The sequence below is a fragment of the Gopherus flavomarginatus genome, chromosome 4 (genome assembly GCF_025201925.1).
Source record: "Gopherus flavomarginatus isolate rGopFla2 chromosome 4, rGopFla2.mat.asm, whole genome shotgun sequence".
Classification (NCBI taxonomy): Eukaryota; Metazoa; Chordata; order Testudines; family Testudinidae; genus Gopherus; species Gopherus flavomarginatus.
This window is the reverse complement of record NC_066620.1, coordinates 51,343,832-51,359,609: the sequence shown is the minus strand read 5'-3', so window position 1 is coordinate 51,359,609 and position 15,778 is coordinate 51,343,832. Positions and strand designations below refer to the sequence as shown.

The window sequence follows — 15,778 nt, the reverse complement described above, 5'->3', positions numbered from 1 at the left end:
TTAAAGGTAGCACAGGTATATCTACACAAACTGCAAATCTGCAACCTTTGATGCAGTGCAAATGTACCCTTTATGTGGGTCAGAGTTTGCAGAATCAGCCCCTAAACTTGTAATTCAATAGCTTTCATAAAATAATTCAATAGTTTTAGAAACAAAACAAAATGGTGCATCTGTAAAAGTAACAACAAATTTAAAATATTCTTTGTTATTCAAAAAAAACGTTTTGTATTCCTTTTGGTTCCCATCTCCTATTGTACCTTTAGGAATGTGATTGTCTGTAATATAAAATATTTTTTAAACTGAGCTCTAATGCTTGCTTGTAGGTTTCCAGAGTAGATTTAGTCATCTTCATGGAATGCCAGCAAGGAACATCAAAAAGGTTTCAGGAAACCCAGCTGCATTGGTAGGCCTGCTTTTTTTCGTTCAAACTAATTTGAACTGTTTTTTCCATTATTATAACAAAGCAAAAACACAAAAACAAAATGTATATTCCTCTTTCATTGATATCCTAGTGTTTGTATATAGCTGAAGGGATTCATTCTTTTACAGTGTGCAAATTAGAATGGTAAGACTCTACTATAAACTAGTTCTTCTAACACTTTTATGTTTGTTTGTTTTTAATTCTTCGCCTTCCAATACTATGATATTATAATGGAATGATCCAAACAAACTGTTAATTAGAAGACTGTTCCTTAATGCTTTACATTATGAACTGTAGGGGGGGAAAGTCAAAGAAAAATACAAATTTCAGTATATGGCAGATGTATGTGAAAAAAGGGATATTTATTTAAAGCAAATCACATTGTAGAGAGATTATTTTCTACTTTTTAACTTGTCTTTTTTTTTTAAAGGAGCATCAAAACTGATAAGGTACTCAAATGCACCTGACACTAAGTATATGTGGCACATAGGATTAATGTACTGTTCATTTTTTCTGTGGAGAACTCTCATCTCTTTCACCTTCAACTTCGTATTTTTTTTTTAAGGCCATATGTTAAAATGAAGTTAGTGATCCAATACTCATATAGGCACATCACAAAATCCCCAGAGCCTCTAAGCACAAATGTTGTTATTAAACGTCCCCTCAGTTGTAGGAACAATAACGTTGATAAAGAAGAGAGAGAGACCAGTTATATCACTACCTCTCCCACTCCACTCCCAATTTGCTTTTTTCAAATAAAGCTGTGTGGGTTTGAAAACTCTTTCTGGAGGGAGAGTGAAAAAAAGAGGAGTAGGGACAGCTTTTAAAATAATGTTTTAAAAAAAACTCATTGAAGTGAGCTGTAATTCTTTATCAGAATGGGAGTTGAGAGGTGAATGGAGAGCAAGGAGAGCTCATTTCAAAACAATAACTTGAGGGTTCTCTCTGGTAATAATCATATCCTAGAATGATAAATTCTAAGGCCTTCAGCCTCATCCTCTAACGTCTTTATCAGAGAACACTGTTAATTGCTTCATTAGAATCATATGACGATGGAAACTGTAAAAGGTATTACGTACACAGAGCATAGAAAAGCAGTACTGGAAGGGAAATTTTGTAATTGAAATCTTTGTCCAATAGTTGCCATTCAGAGCTGAATAAGACACTTTAAAACCTTGGCCTATGAACTCTACCTTTAGTGGTCATGAATTAGATGAATGCTGTCTAGTTCTTGGTTTCAGATCTACCTATTTTTATTTTTGGTTCACTGCTTACTTGAGCATATCTGGGATTTGTAGCCCATTTTCAAGTCTTATTGCAATCTCGCCCTGGTATTTTATAGGAGCTATTACAACTGATAGGTTAGCTTCATGGTATTGATGATATATAGCTTAACCACCTTAGAAACTGTCTTTCCCCTCTAAATAGTAAAAAGGTGATTAAATACTGCATATGTGTACATATAACAAGAGATGTGTTGCTTTCTGGTACAAGTTGTGGATTGTTATAAGGAGAACCTCATGTGTATTAATAATAAAGTAGTTTCCTGTATAACAACTGCATGTTATTCATTAAAGAAAGAGATAACTGAATTATCTCTAGATGGTAAATTTATTGTTACATAATATTCGGACTGTGTGGTATGTTCCCAGAGCCAGTTTCAAAGGAGGTAAAATGCCCTGCAAAGATGTAGATGTAGATAATAGATATAGATATAGATATTGGGCAAATGTACAGCTAGCTGTTAGCTTGAACAGTTTCCTGATCTGCATGCATCCTGGGTGTCTGGTTATATTTGCAGGCACACCCATCACATCCAACTTGGAAATTTTGGTTCTTCATGTCAGAACACACAAGATTGTTTGTTTGTTTGTTTGTTTGTTTGTTTGTTTGTCAATGAGGTGATTTTCAAAGAGAATCTTTTAAATACACCAATCCAATGACATAAAGAAAAAAATCATTTAATACCTGCAACATCTAATAACACAGAACAAGAAGTAATTACTGCTGTTAGATTGTTACACTGAAGAGCTAGAATGCTTTTAGAAAGATTAATATCCTGAGCAAAGAAGAATACTGCAGACTCAACCCATTGAACAGAATGTGATGGTGACCTAATTCTTTCATTTTTAACGGAGATGAGTCTGTGATGTCTGCTCAAGAGCAGTGATATAGACTTGAAAAGAAGAAGGGGGGAAAATGGACATTCTACAGTGAGGTATGCCAGCGTATAACACACATTTATAGGGAACATTTTTAATCAAAGTACAGATACATTGTAACGTAGGCCCCAATCCTGCAATAAGTTCAGTGCAGATGAACCCTTGTATCTTTGCAGAGCTCAAGACAATGGGGCTCTGCAAAGATGCACGGGTCTACCAACAGAAATTCCGTTGTAGAATCAAAACCATGGTATTTAATGAAATCCTGAAAACATTTCTGAGCTGCTGTGGAAGGGCAATTATTTTGGTTATGGTAATACTTTGTGATCTTCCTCTATTAAGGAAACAAAATTCATGTTAAATGTAAGATCTCCAGCTGTGTCATAATTACCTGTTGCATTTTGTATTTTTGGGGTAGCACCTTCTTGTAATACTGAATTACCTTCTTCACATCTTGTTTCCTACATGGGGGCTGAGAATCTGGGGTGGGACATTTGTTGTGCATCAGTTGGGTGTTTTTTAATTTACATTAGCCCCAACTTGGCACACAGATTGGCTGTCAGAAAAATATTCAGACATACGTTTTGATGGGCCTGTTCTTACATTTGAACAAATTGTAAACGGTCTCTCTGTTTCTCTCATTAGTGTACTGCTTTTTGTGAACTGAATCACTTTTTTAATGATCTGACTCTTTCGTCTGGTTCATTCAGTGATGCCAAAATCTAGTTTTTGATATTCTGCATCATATATTGAACAGTGAGAAAAAATATAAACATTAAACTGCTGCTATTCACTACGCATTGTCCAACCTGCACACTGAATAAGCATGGGTCCTATTGGAAAAATAGTTTATGCTCATCTGATTAAATTACTATATTATAATATGTAAACACAAAGAGATAGCGACAACTTCCTGTTAGTATGCATACTTCCACCTTTTCATGTTCTCTGTATGTATAAATATCTCCTGTCTCTGTGTTCCGTTCTATGCATCCGAAGAAGTGAGCTGTAGCTCACGAAAGCTTATGCTCAAATAAATTTGTTAGTCTCTAAGGTGCCACAAGTACTCCTGTTCTTTTAACCTTAAATTTGGCATTTCATGATTTGATTGCTTTACTTTGCAGCCTCAACATTTTTAACATAGTTCTTTTTTTTTAAGGATTATAAATATCTGTAATTTTTCTGTATGCTAAATCTTTTACTTAAAGTGCTTCATGTTTGTACTAGGCATGTTTTAATTCCAAAACATGTAAAAATAGCATAAGCCTATTTTTTGTAACTCATGCTACATATCAGCGTTTGATAGTAGATTTTTTTTTAGGTGTACTACGTAAAAATCCGCTGAGTTCAGTGGAAGTTGGCATACTTAGATTTTTCTTACTCTGATCACATTTTTTAATGTGTCCATTATATCAATGCATGGCATTCTTATATTAAATTCAAATATAGTGAGTCTGAGTGATATTTCTATGATTCTATAGTACTACAGGTCTGGAAGGGACTTGAGAGGTCATCAAGTTCAGCCACTTGCACTGAGACAGGACCAAGTAAACCTAGACCATCTCTGACAAGTGTTTGTCCAACTGTTCTTAAAAACCTCCAGTGATGGGGATTCCACAACCTCCCTTAGAAGCTTATTCCAGAGTTTAACTACCTTGATAGTTAGTAAGTTTTCTCTCATATCTAACCTAAATCTCTCTTGCTATAAATTAAGCCCATTACTTCTTGGCCTACCTTCAATATATATGGGGAATAATCGATCACCATCCTCTTTATAACAGCTGTTAACATATTTGAAGACTGTTCACAGGTCCCCCCCTCAGTTTTCTGTTCTCAAGACTAAACATGTCCAGTTTTTGTAACCTTTCTTCTTTCCTCAGGTTTTCTACACCTTTTATCGTTTTTATTGCCCTCTTCTGGACTCTCTCTAATTAATTCACATCTTTTCTAAAGTATGACATCCAGAATTGGATATCAAGTATCAGAGGGCTAGCCATGTTAGTCTGGATCTGTAAAAGCAGCAAAGCAAAGCAGCAAAGTGAATACCCACTTCATCGGATGCATGCTCCAAAACGTCTGTTAGTCTATAAGGTGCCACAGGACTCTTTGCTGCTTTTACAGAATTGGATATAGTACTCCAGCTGAGGTCTCAACAATGCCGACTTGAGCGGGGACAATTACCTCCTCTGTCTTGCGTCCTGTTAATACATCCCAGAATGGCATTCGTCTTTTTTTGGCAACTGCATCGCATTGTTGACTCATATTCATTTGGTGATCCATTCTAATCCCCAGATGCTTTTCAGCAGTGCTAGCCAGTTACTCTCCTTTTTGTAGTTGCGCATTTGATTTTTCCTTCCTAAGTATAGTACTTTACATGTCTTTATTGAATTTCATCTTGTTGATTTCAGACAATTCTCTAATTTATCAAGGTCTTTTTGAATTCTAATCCTGTACTCAGGTGCTTTCAACCCCTCCCAACTTGGTGTCATCTGCAAATGTTATAAGCGCACTCTTTACTCAATTATCCAAGTCATTGATATTAATTCTTTAATACTACAGGTTTTCAGGGTACTATGTCTAGCTATATCATCACATATGGTACTATCTCTCGGATCCCCATCAAGTTATCAAAGATATTGCATCATTTTGTTAAGTACTGAAATGAGTCTGACATACACATTTATTAGAATTGTGAATCCAAATTCTGCTTCTCTTTATTCAATTACATATTTTTGCTATCATACTAATAGGTGGATCGTGTTTTCCTTAACTGGATCAAAACGGTATGTTTTTGTTCAGTCAATTCCAGATGTCTAATTTTTAGTTTCTCTTACTAATATGTCAGTAAAAGGCTTAATTGATTGGGGAAAAAAAACAGGTACTATGAACTGAAGGTACTAGAAATTGACAGTTCTTACTGTTGAGGGAAATAAAGCTTTTCAAATGTTTTTGCTCATCTTGGTGATCATTGTGTTAATATAATATCTTCATCATTTTGTGTGCAAGTTTTCTAGTGAAATGAGTGTGAATGTTAAAATATCAGTGCTCCTGCTCTTGGCCCTTGGCTTCAGATATAGCCTATTCCCTGAAAAGTGAAGTAATTGTGATGAGCTTTGAGTTCTGTAAGTATGATTGTGCCTCTTGCTAACTCTGCTTTCTTTCTGGTGTGGCATCTGGGAAATGACAGCAGTAGACTAAACTGTAAAAAGAGTTGACCTATACAAGCTGCACTTCCTGTGGGCTCTGCCATATCTTCCTCGCTAGCCCTAGTCCCTGGTCCTGAAATTGATACTAAGTTAAGCCTATTTCTGGCCCTGAGCTCACTCAGAATTGCTGCTATGCTACTGTTAGTCTGTTTGTTTTTGGCTGAATCCTGCTATGGTATTTAAGCTCTTTTGAATATAGCCATAACATCATTATTTCTTATCTGGTCTTGTCATTATTGTTCAGGAGACACAATAAATGAGGAAAGCTAAATTTGAGAGGTGTGTTTCTTCAAGATCTGGTTGAAGAGCACTTCTGCTTCAATTTCCTTTGGTTTCTTTGCTTTTCTCTTTTAAAATATGGTCCAAGTAGGACACAGGTTTCTCAGAAAATCTTAGCAGAAGCCTTGAGATGATGTGTGCTCAGAGAAAAAACCTCCAGCTCAGCTTCGGAGAGGCCCACATCTCTTGCGTGCCATTTCATGATTTTGAGGGACTCTTCTATGTGGGGTTGGGTCAGGAATATTTGCACACTTTTTATTGTTTGCTGTGAGAATTTTTATGAGAGCAAACTTAAGTACTTCTGCTCCTAATGTTTCTGTAATTGAAGAACTGATAGAATTTCTTTAGAGATTTCTAAAGATACGTTTCTGGTTAAAATAACATGAAAATTGTGTGAAATGGTGGTAGAGCTATAATGGGGTCTGTTATCCAAAGGAATATTTCCTTACAACATACATTTGGGTATTAAAAAATTCAGTTAAAGAACAAAAAAGATTGAGGGTTGTAAGTCTGAAGAGAAGGTTTTGAGAGAGAGAATCTAGTAGTAAGTGTCATGATTAAAAGAGAACTGTACCCATTTTTCTCAAATGAGAAGTATATTTAACAAAATAAAATGCACCTGTCACCATGAATAAATTCTGAAATGCATTTTCCTTAAAGCATTCACTTTCATTGACATAGCTGAGCTACTACTTAGGTATCATTTCTGACTGTCATGATGAGAGCCCAATAGAATACTATTAAAGATTTTTTTTCTAATCTGTGTTAATAACAGCTTAGTTGACCCATCATAAAATTAACTTTAATTATAATGGTTCCTTGTATCCCATAGATCCATTGTTCTCAAACTGATACACAAGCTGCATTCAAATAGTAAGCAGGTAGGTTTAAAGTACAGTGTCAGAATAAGAATCGGTTGTAACTTTACTGATTAAAATGTAGGAGGCGGTCCTCTTAAGTAGCTTGAGTTTTAGATACACTATGGTAGGTCTGAAAGCTTAAAAAAAATCTCTCCATCTTCTGTCACTTGGCTTCCTTCACCCACCTTGACCCTTACTAGTCATGTCTGAGGGAGACAATGGCCTTTTTTGTGCCAGTGATCCTGCAAACAAGCAGAAGTAGTACTTTACCCTTTCTCTGCTCCCCTGAGGTCATAATTCATGAGCCAAACAATAGCCACAAAAATCGGATACCAAATTCAGTTTGCTAACAAACACTAATTTTTGTTTAAATCAATTCCAAAATACAGTGAAAAATCATAAAGTTAAAGGCAGTTAAAGTAACACATTACTCAACTGACTTTTAATGCAGCACCAAAGGGTATTTAATGATGCATGGAACATGTTCTTCTACTCAATTTCCTCCATGGTCACCACAAACCATTACTGCTTCTGAGTCAGTCCATTTAACCAATGGAGACCTAACTCTTAAATAAATTGAAATAGTGGTCACTTATGAAACTTTTAAAATTTACAATATACATTTAACTCATTTGCATAAAGGTTGGGTCTGGTTGAATTTTAATTTTCCCTACCACTTATGTATTCTAAAGTTATTTTGTATACTGAAGTCTGCAACAGTGAAATCATAATCTGGTTTCTCTCGCTCATGGGTCTGGGAATGTATTGTGATTACAGAAGGCAAAGGAAGAATAATATGTAAAGTTTACATAAGACTTTTTTACTTTTTCTTGGTATTGTGCCAGGTTGCTTTTTTCCCCTTTCTTATATTTTGTGTGGTGTCTACCTAGTTTGTAAGCTCAGGATGTGGACAGTGTCTTTAAACATGCCAATAAAACACCTAGTGCAATTGGTGCTTAACAAAAAGTAAGTCTGACTAACATGTCAGTTAGTAGCTATTTTGTAGAGATAACGACTCTATATTACCATGTAATTGCAGGTAGGCCTTTCCATGCAGCACTGATTGAGATACAAAAATATATTTCTAAGCACAGCTGCATAATACCAATTACTAAAATCATCAGTTTTGTACAGCAGGTGAAGTTCATATTGGATATTCTGGTTAAAGTTCAATTGTTGAAGTAATTATCAAATCATTTACTATTTAAAATATTAAACACTAACTTTCTTCTAGGAGCCTAATATTAATGCCATGTTGGAAACTCATTTAAAATCTCTTTTAGTACAGTATCAAAAAGGGCTTAAATTCTCAGATTATTTCCCAGAGCCTCATTTAGACATTGACATTGTAGAAGAAGTCATTTATTCTTTTGTTGGTAAAGCAGAGAAACCTTACAAGTAGTTCACTTCCTAAAATACTTCAACTTTGGCTTTCTGCCTTTTTAAGTTGCTGGTAGCATTATTCTGATGGCCTGTAGAACTCACTATCTTCCTGTTTGCCTTCAGATACCCGATATCAGAAAAGCTTGAGATCCGTAAGAGGTGGAACAAGTTAAAGTAGCGTGTAACAAGAACATATTAGTCATGAGCTAAATTTTCAATTGAAAGTCAATTGGAGGATTTTACATAGAAAACTAGTGTGCTCTAATCTTTAGTATATGGGGACCAAGAACTAGGAGTTCTGTTCCAAAAACTGCTACTGACTTATTTTGTGATGCTGGGAAGACCATTTGATCTCTGTCTTAGGTCTATTTTACAGATGGGGAAACTTATTTGCCCTTGGTAAAGAACTTAATTGCACTTTGGTTTTGTTCCTGTGAAATGTTAAAGATACAATGCTCTAGTGACTGAGAAAAGATGTTATTGAGTCATTCTTTTTGGGCCTATCTTGGGCTTCTCTGGGGGGAAGCATGCTTCAGTGCTCCTTACAATTGTTGATGGGAAGTTATTTCCACATGTGATAGATTGTAGAAAGGGGAGGGTCCTTGGGCACATCTGGCCAATTGTCCACACCCCATTGGTGTTATGGAGTATCTCTGGCAGTACTAACCTATCCCACTGGCACTTGAACTTTTTCTGTAAAAACGCAAGTCTGTTTCCCAAGAGGCTGGTGATATCGTATGTTCTTGAGTATATTTTCTTAATCCCCCCTCAGTTTTGAGGAAAACTGGCAACCCCTGTAAAATGGCTATATGGTTACCTTGTATTGGTGCTGTATTAGATTTCTAATCCACTAAAGAAATAGAGGGTGCTCTTCTGTTAATCCATTTTTATCTCAGGTATAAACCTTAGAACCTAGGAGAACACACTTTCAACTTTGGCATTATGTACACTCAGTATTTTTCTTGACTATAGTTATCAGTAGCCAGCCACCAGTGTACCTGATCTGGGGCAAACCACAAAACTGTATAGGCAAAGCCAATATAAACTGTAATTTGTTTGGTGCAGGTTTACCCTGGTTTCAAGCAGTGATAAACTGCATGGAACAAATAATGGCTTAGGATGATACAGTAGAACCTCAGAGTTGCGAACACTTTGGGAATGGAGGACATTCATAACTCTGAAATATTCATAATTTTGAACAAAACATTATGGTTCTTTCAAAACTTTACAACTGAACATCGATTTAATACAGCTTTGAAACTTTACTGTGCAGAAGAAAAATGCTGCTTTTTCTTTATTTTTTCAGTAGTTTAACAGAGTACTGTATTGCATTTGCTTTTGTGTGTGTGTGTGTGTGTGTGTGTGTGTGTCTGTCTCTCTCTCTGTCTCTCACTGCTGCCTAATTGCGTACTTCTGGTTCCAAATGAGGTGTGTGGTTAACTGGTCAATTCATAACTCTGGTGTTCTTAACTCTGAGGTTCTATTGCATTAGGCTATCTGCTGTGGAGTTATGCACTGGTATAGAGCCACTAGTGGCTAAAATGCCAAATCTAGACAAGGCCTGTTGAAACACATGCTTTCCATACTCATAATACTGTGTAGAACTCCAAGGATTTTATTACAGTATGGTCTTCCTATGCATTTCCTTTTTGTTTTCCAGACCTGTACTAGCAGCTGAGCTACTGATACTTTTTTCTTGATTTGATTAGATGTCATGTGCTTCAGATGTTCTTTTATAAAAAGGAGCCTTAGATGTGTTGCCATGATATCCAAACTGGGAATCAGAATGTTTCATAATTTTGATTGTGATTTAAAGCGATATCCGTTTTATATTTTTGCTTTTGTACATATATTACAGTGTATATTTTTATTATACACTGTTTTTAATGTGTGTGCAATACACGCATGCTACAAAATAGTATGCAGGAGATAAAATGAGATAAATGCTCTTCTACTATAATTCTTTGGGGGGGTGGGTAACCTTAGTTATTCAGATGTAAAGAAAGCTAAATGATATATTAAGGGTCAGATATTCAGTGCATGTCCTTAACTGAACCTGCAAACATTTACAAGTGCATCCATTTTGCACCCACAAACTTGTAGATCTAATTTTCAGGCCCACTGAAAATTTCATCCTATAAGCCTAAATGGAGAGGAAGGACCTAGGAAACAAGTTGTGAAATTCAGACTTAAACATGGCTTCCAAATAAAGTGTGTGTGTGTTTGTTTTATATATAAAATTAAATATTGTTTCCCAAACACTGAAGCAAATGAAAATTGACTGCCCCCTCAGAGTAGATTTTTTTTTTCTTGCCATGTTTAAAATTCTTTGAGCCAAATCCCCCTGCTAACCTGAAAAACAGCTCGGTGCAAGCTCAAAATCTTGTCTCTCTCACCAACAGAAGTTGGTCCAATAAAAGATATTACCTCACCCACTTTGTATTTCTCCTGACTATAACAATTGTGTCAACTTTTGGACCAACATAGCTACAACAACGCTGCATCCTGTTAACTTTTTGCATTTGGCATGTACAGTAGTTCTTTATGTTGTTTAATTTTTTAAAATACAAGTCACCCTTAAGGCTGAAACTAATCTTTAACTTACTTAGTACTGACTTGTCTGGGATTCGGTCACTGAACCCAAGTTTGCAGTCTTTATTCATGGAAGTAATTGAAGTCCATGCGACTACTTCATGACAAAGGATTTCAGGATTGAGATCGCTCCACCAGAAATTTTTAAACAGTAATGCAAATGTATAATGATGAAACATGGGCCTTATGTAGCCTTTTTCATGTTCTACTCCTGGGGAAATTCTCCGCTACTCCACACGCGCAGTATTCATGTCCCTTGCAGATCCCACCCCACAGCTGAATATACATTCTGCTGGAGGCACTGCAATTACACCTTTTGCCCACCAGGGGCTGCTGTGGTGCCAGAAGAGAAGGTAGCTGGCTCCAAGTGAGAGCAAACAGCCCAAGATGAGGGGAGAGGTGAGAGGCTACTTTTCTCATAGCGGGGCCAGGTGAGGAGACATGTGACAGACAGCACAGGGCACACAGGGCTGCTGGGCATGTACAGTAGTTCAGGGCTGCTGGGGGTCACACCAAGTGGCCTTCAGAAGGGTTGGAGGGGGGTCAGATTGAGGTGGGGGCACAGGAGCTAGTGGGATGATAGCATTGAGCAAGGGGCTGAATGGGAGGGTGCTGTGGGACCACATGAGGAGGGAGGTGTAGGGGAGAGGAGGGCTACAGGGAGACATGGGGACAGGGGCAGATGTGCCTGACTGTATGGGAGAGGCAAGGAGTCAGCCAGGGTCTGCATGGGGGAGGCTCCCCAACTCCTTAACAATCCTTCCCCATCTCTGCCCCCCAAAAGCCTGTTCCATACTTCTCCCAACCACCCCCAATAACCCTCCAGGTTCACTTGGAGACTCCTTCCCTTTCCCTCAGCTCCTCCATTATCCCAGATTCCCCCAACCTTTGCACTGCTTCTGAGGGATGAAGGAAATATGTTTCTGTATTGTAGTTTAAATGAATTATTATTACACAAAGTTCTGTCTTAATATGCTTGGTAAGGACTATTTGTCAGAAAAATCTTGAATCTTTGTTGTCTGTATTGTTACAAACATACTTGCTGACAAGTATTTTGAAATAAATTATCAAAGTAATTGAAGTTGGTATGATTATGTTGTGTTTAGTTTGACAAATAAAATATGCAGAATTTTGCAGAATTGAATTTTTTGGTGTAGAATTCCCCCAGGAGTAATGTTCAGAGCCCTTTTTACAAACATCTAATCCTTAACTCCTGTATTAGATAGGTAGGTCAGTTTTTTACCTATCTTACAGAAACAGAGGAAGAAGTTGTGACTTTCCCAGGACCACAGAGGGTGTCTTTGTCAAGCCTTGACTGGCATTCAGGACTTTTCATTACTGTCCATGCCACCTGCCATACCACTTTATTCAGTGGCTCTGGATATCATACAAGCTAAGCTGCTTCAGTCAGGGTGCGTACAGTGTGAGTGACTTCCAAGGAACATACAGTAACGCAGTAAGATAGACGATTCATTATTTTTCCCCGAGTCAGCAATGAACCAGTATAACAACATGTCATTTTAGAGATGTTATGTTGCAAAAGGTGACAACTTTCAGACCAGATGTAAAACTGAGGTAGTGGCTAATACGGAGTGATAATCTTTCTATCCTGCCCAAATTCCAGCACTGGTAACCCATTCTGCCTATTGAAATTCTTCCTGCAACTTCAGGGATATGGTGTTCTTCATATTTTGTGGAGGGTTGGTATGTGCTGATAAACAGTTTCTGCTTACCAGTAGTGGATGCTGTGATATTTACTTGAATTCAATAGGGCCCTTCCTTCCTTCCTTGGCTTACAGATGTATTTGATTAATGGTTGTACCATTTGAGATCTTCAGATGGAAGGCGTTTCAGAAGTGAATATTATTTTATATTAATATATTTATATTAATATATTTAGCCAATAGCAAAGATCAAGATAGAATAAAGAATTATGTAGACTGATATAGTAATTTTTAAAAAGAATGTATGATAAATAAGCAACCATGCAGAGGAAAGGTAATTACATGGAGGACTCTTAGTAAACTAATAATCCTAGATTTGAAGGTTTGTCACTGGAAAGTGGAAAATCCTTGTAGCATAGTATTTGTATGTTGGTTTTATACATTGGTTTTTCCATTTGAAATGTCAGAATAATGTATTTTAAAACATTAATATCATTGTTTTCTGTACTGACACCATATGAATTTTCATTAAGTTTTCAGACTCATGTTGTAACCATGGATCGCTAAAAAACAAATACAAATAGGTAATGCAGTTAAAAAAAACTGCTCTATTTGGCCCCGTGCAATTTGAGTCCTTTGAGTTAATTACAGACTTAAACTGACTTCTGAACAGTCTATTTTTTCTGCAGATTAACTGTTTCGTTCTTTGTCTGAATGTTTTTTTGTTGTTGATTTTGGAAACCACCATTTACAATTATCAGAATAACTTAGTTATAGCTATTTGAGTTATTTTCATTACAGACTCTCCCTGGGTTACTCAAACCCGACTTACGCAAATCCACACTTAGGGAAACTGTTCCGTTTGCTTTTTTTGGGCACATAATTCTTGGGTATACGTTCCCGACTTTTGCAAAATTCGAATGGGGAGCATCTGTATTGCTGTAACACTGGCATGGCATCTCTGGAAATTATTTAAGCAAGGAAATTTAACTTTTCTTCAATTCTCAGATTTGAGAAATATGTATTCATCCATTCATTTTCTGATTTACTGTCATCTGTTTAATAACCATTATGTCAACCTTCCTGTTTATATTAAAACCTTTTCTAAAATGACCTTCCAAGGGAATAGTTTTAGATCAGATTTCTAGACTATCCAGATGGTTTGCTTATTTCTACATAACATTTAAAGCTTTCTTACTATTTATTGATAGGATATACAGTAAAACCAAATTATGAAACTGGCAAGCTTAGAAAACTTCTTTGTACAAATATGTCCCAATTTATTGAGAGATGTTCAAGGGACACTTAATTTGAAATATAGGAAATTGAATACAACTGAGTTAAAAGTAGTACCAGGTACTACACCTTGCCCTCAAAAGACTTGAGAGTCTTTCAAAATTAGTATTTTTTACAGTCATTCTGTTTTTTAAAGAATGGTTTATTCTCCCATGTTACTTTGTGATATACCTTCATAAACAGGGGAAACTGAGTGACAATGCAGGGAAAAGAAAGAAACAAGGTCAGATTAGAGTTCTGTCCAGTCCATAAAGAAAATATAATTTTTTTCTCTAATCTTTCAAGCCTAGTCATTTTAGATGTTACTTTATAGTTAAGTTTAAAAAAAAGAAAATGAGAAATGTGGGGTTTTTTAAGTACCGTGTTGCTTCAACTTTTTTTAACAAACTGTAATCATATATAATTGTTTGTGAAACATTAAAGACAATTTACAGTATATAGAATAAGTTTAAGAATTATTACTTGAAAGAGGTTATCATAAGACAGATTTTCTATAGCAAATACACTAGTCTGAGCAACACAAAAAGAATGAGACTGCAACAAAAACTGAATTTTTCCAGAAAGTCAGACAACCATTTTAGTATTAAACTGAACATATATTTTGGTCTACATTAAGATTTTTTTTGTTTGGAAGACTAGAATAAGTATCTTATTTTTAAGAGTCTGACAGTATAATCATAGTTTGTTCACAGCATGATAAAGAAACAATGTTAAAGAATTGTGAGTTGTTTACTCTGCTTTTCTCAGTGGCATTTAAGCTAATCACTATCTGATTTTTATCTTAACCACTATTAAGTGAGATTTTTATTTCATTTTTATTACAGTGGTTTTAGGGGAAAATGGTTTAGGGAAACAAATGTATTAAGACTGATACTTTATTTAATGTTTTGGTTTTTATGATATTTAATGTTAAATATTACTAAAATACAGAAATTTTTAAGAAAATATTTTTGGGTTTGATGGATTAGTACTCTTGAAAGGGAAACAAAACACTAAATATTTCTAATCCTGCATTATTTACCGCATGGGTGGTTAAATGCTACTTTAAGCCTCATAAAATTAAAAGGGAGAAATCTGCCAACTGTAGCAGGAATTGGATTTAGGAAGAGTGGTACAGAGCCAAAATATTGCTACAGAATTAAATGTCAAAAATCTTCTTTAATAGTAGATATATAGTTCACAGTGCTTGGTTATGATTAATACATTTAATCTAAATCACTGAAAGTTGCTCTCTCCTTTTCCATAAAATACAATAGGACACAAATCAGTTTTACTGTAGGTGGATAACAATTGGAAAATAATGCATCTTCCCGCCCAATAAATTGTCAGTTATACCTTTTAACTAAAATCAATTCATCTTTCCAAAATTTATTACAATTTCTAATAATAAATCTTCTCAAATGTTTATTCATTTGCTTTTTGATACATTTGTGCCACTTTTGCTATGGTCTAATGTTTTTTCTTTTGATTCATTGTAAATTAGAAAATCTATTTGGAGTCAGTTTTCTAGTTAAGAAGTTAAAATCTATAACCCAGCCATTTTTTCAAAGTCTCCTTTACACATTTTAATACCCTTGAACTTGAACTTAGATACAATCCAGTAAATTCTGATCAGAAGGTGATTAAAAGACTTTTGAATGTAACTTCTTGACTAAGGGCCAGATTCATAAAACAAGCACTTACGAGGTTATAAGGTGATTTTTGCCACAGACCTTTTCCTTGATTCAAATAGGAAAAATGAAACAATTATAGCAAATGAGCAAATATGTAGCTTTTAGTCAAAGGATTTTAATACAGACAAGCAGAAATGCCCCTTTGAATTAGGATCCAGCTGTGATCATACATAGTGAAGTAACAGAAACCTCATTTTGTTGTCCTTTCACAGTAGTGAGACAGCAGTAACACTATAGAAAAT

The 15,778-nt window shown here is 35.7% G+C and overlaps 1 protein-coding gene across 3 annotated transcripts in view; it reads left to right on the top strand.

Moving 5' to 3' along the window:
- The window catches only part of GPATCH2 (G-patch domain containing 2), a 203,684-nt gene that overhangs the window by 36,950 nt on the left and 150,956 nt on the right, over window positions 1-15,778 (top strand). For 2 of the 3 annotated variants that reach the window (XM_050950232.1, XM_050950231.1), the window contains exon 5: window positions 324-403. In XM_050950232.1, coding sequence (XP_050806189.1) covers window positions 324-403 — 80 coding nt within the window. Of the gene's footprint in view, window positions 1-323; window positions 404-851; window positions 1,927-15,778 lie in introns of those variants that run through there. The other variant, XM_050950234.1, reaches the window with a different exon arrangement.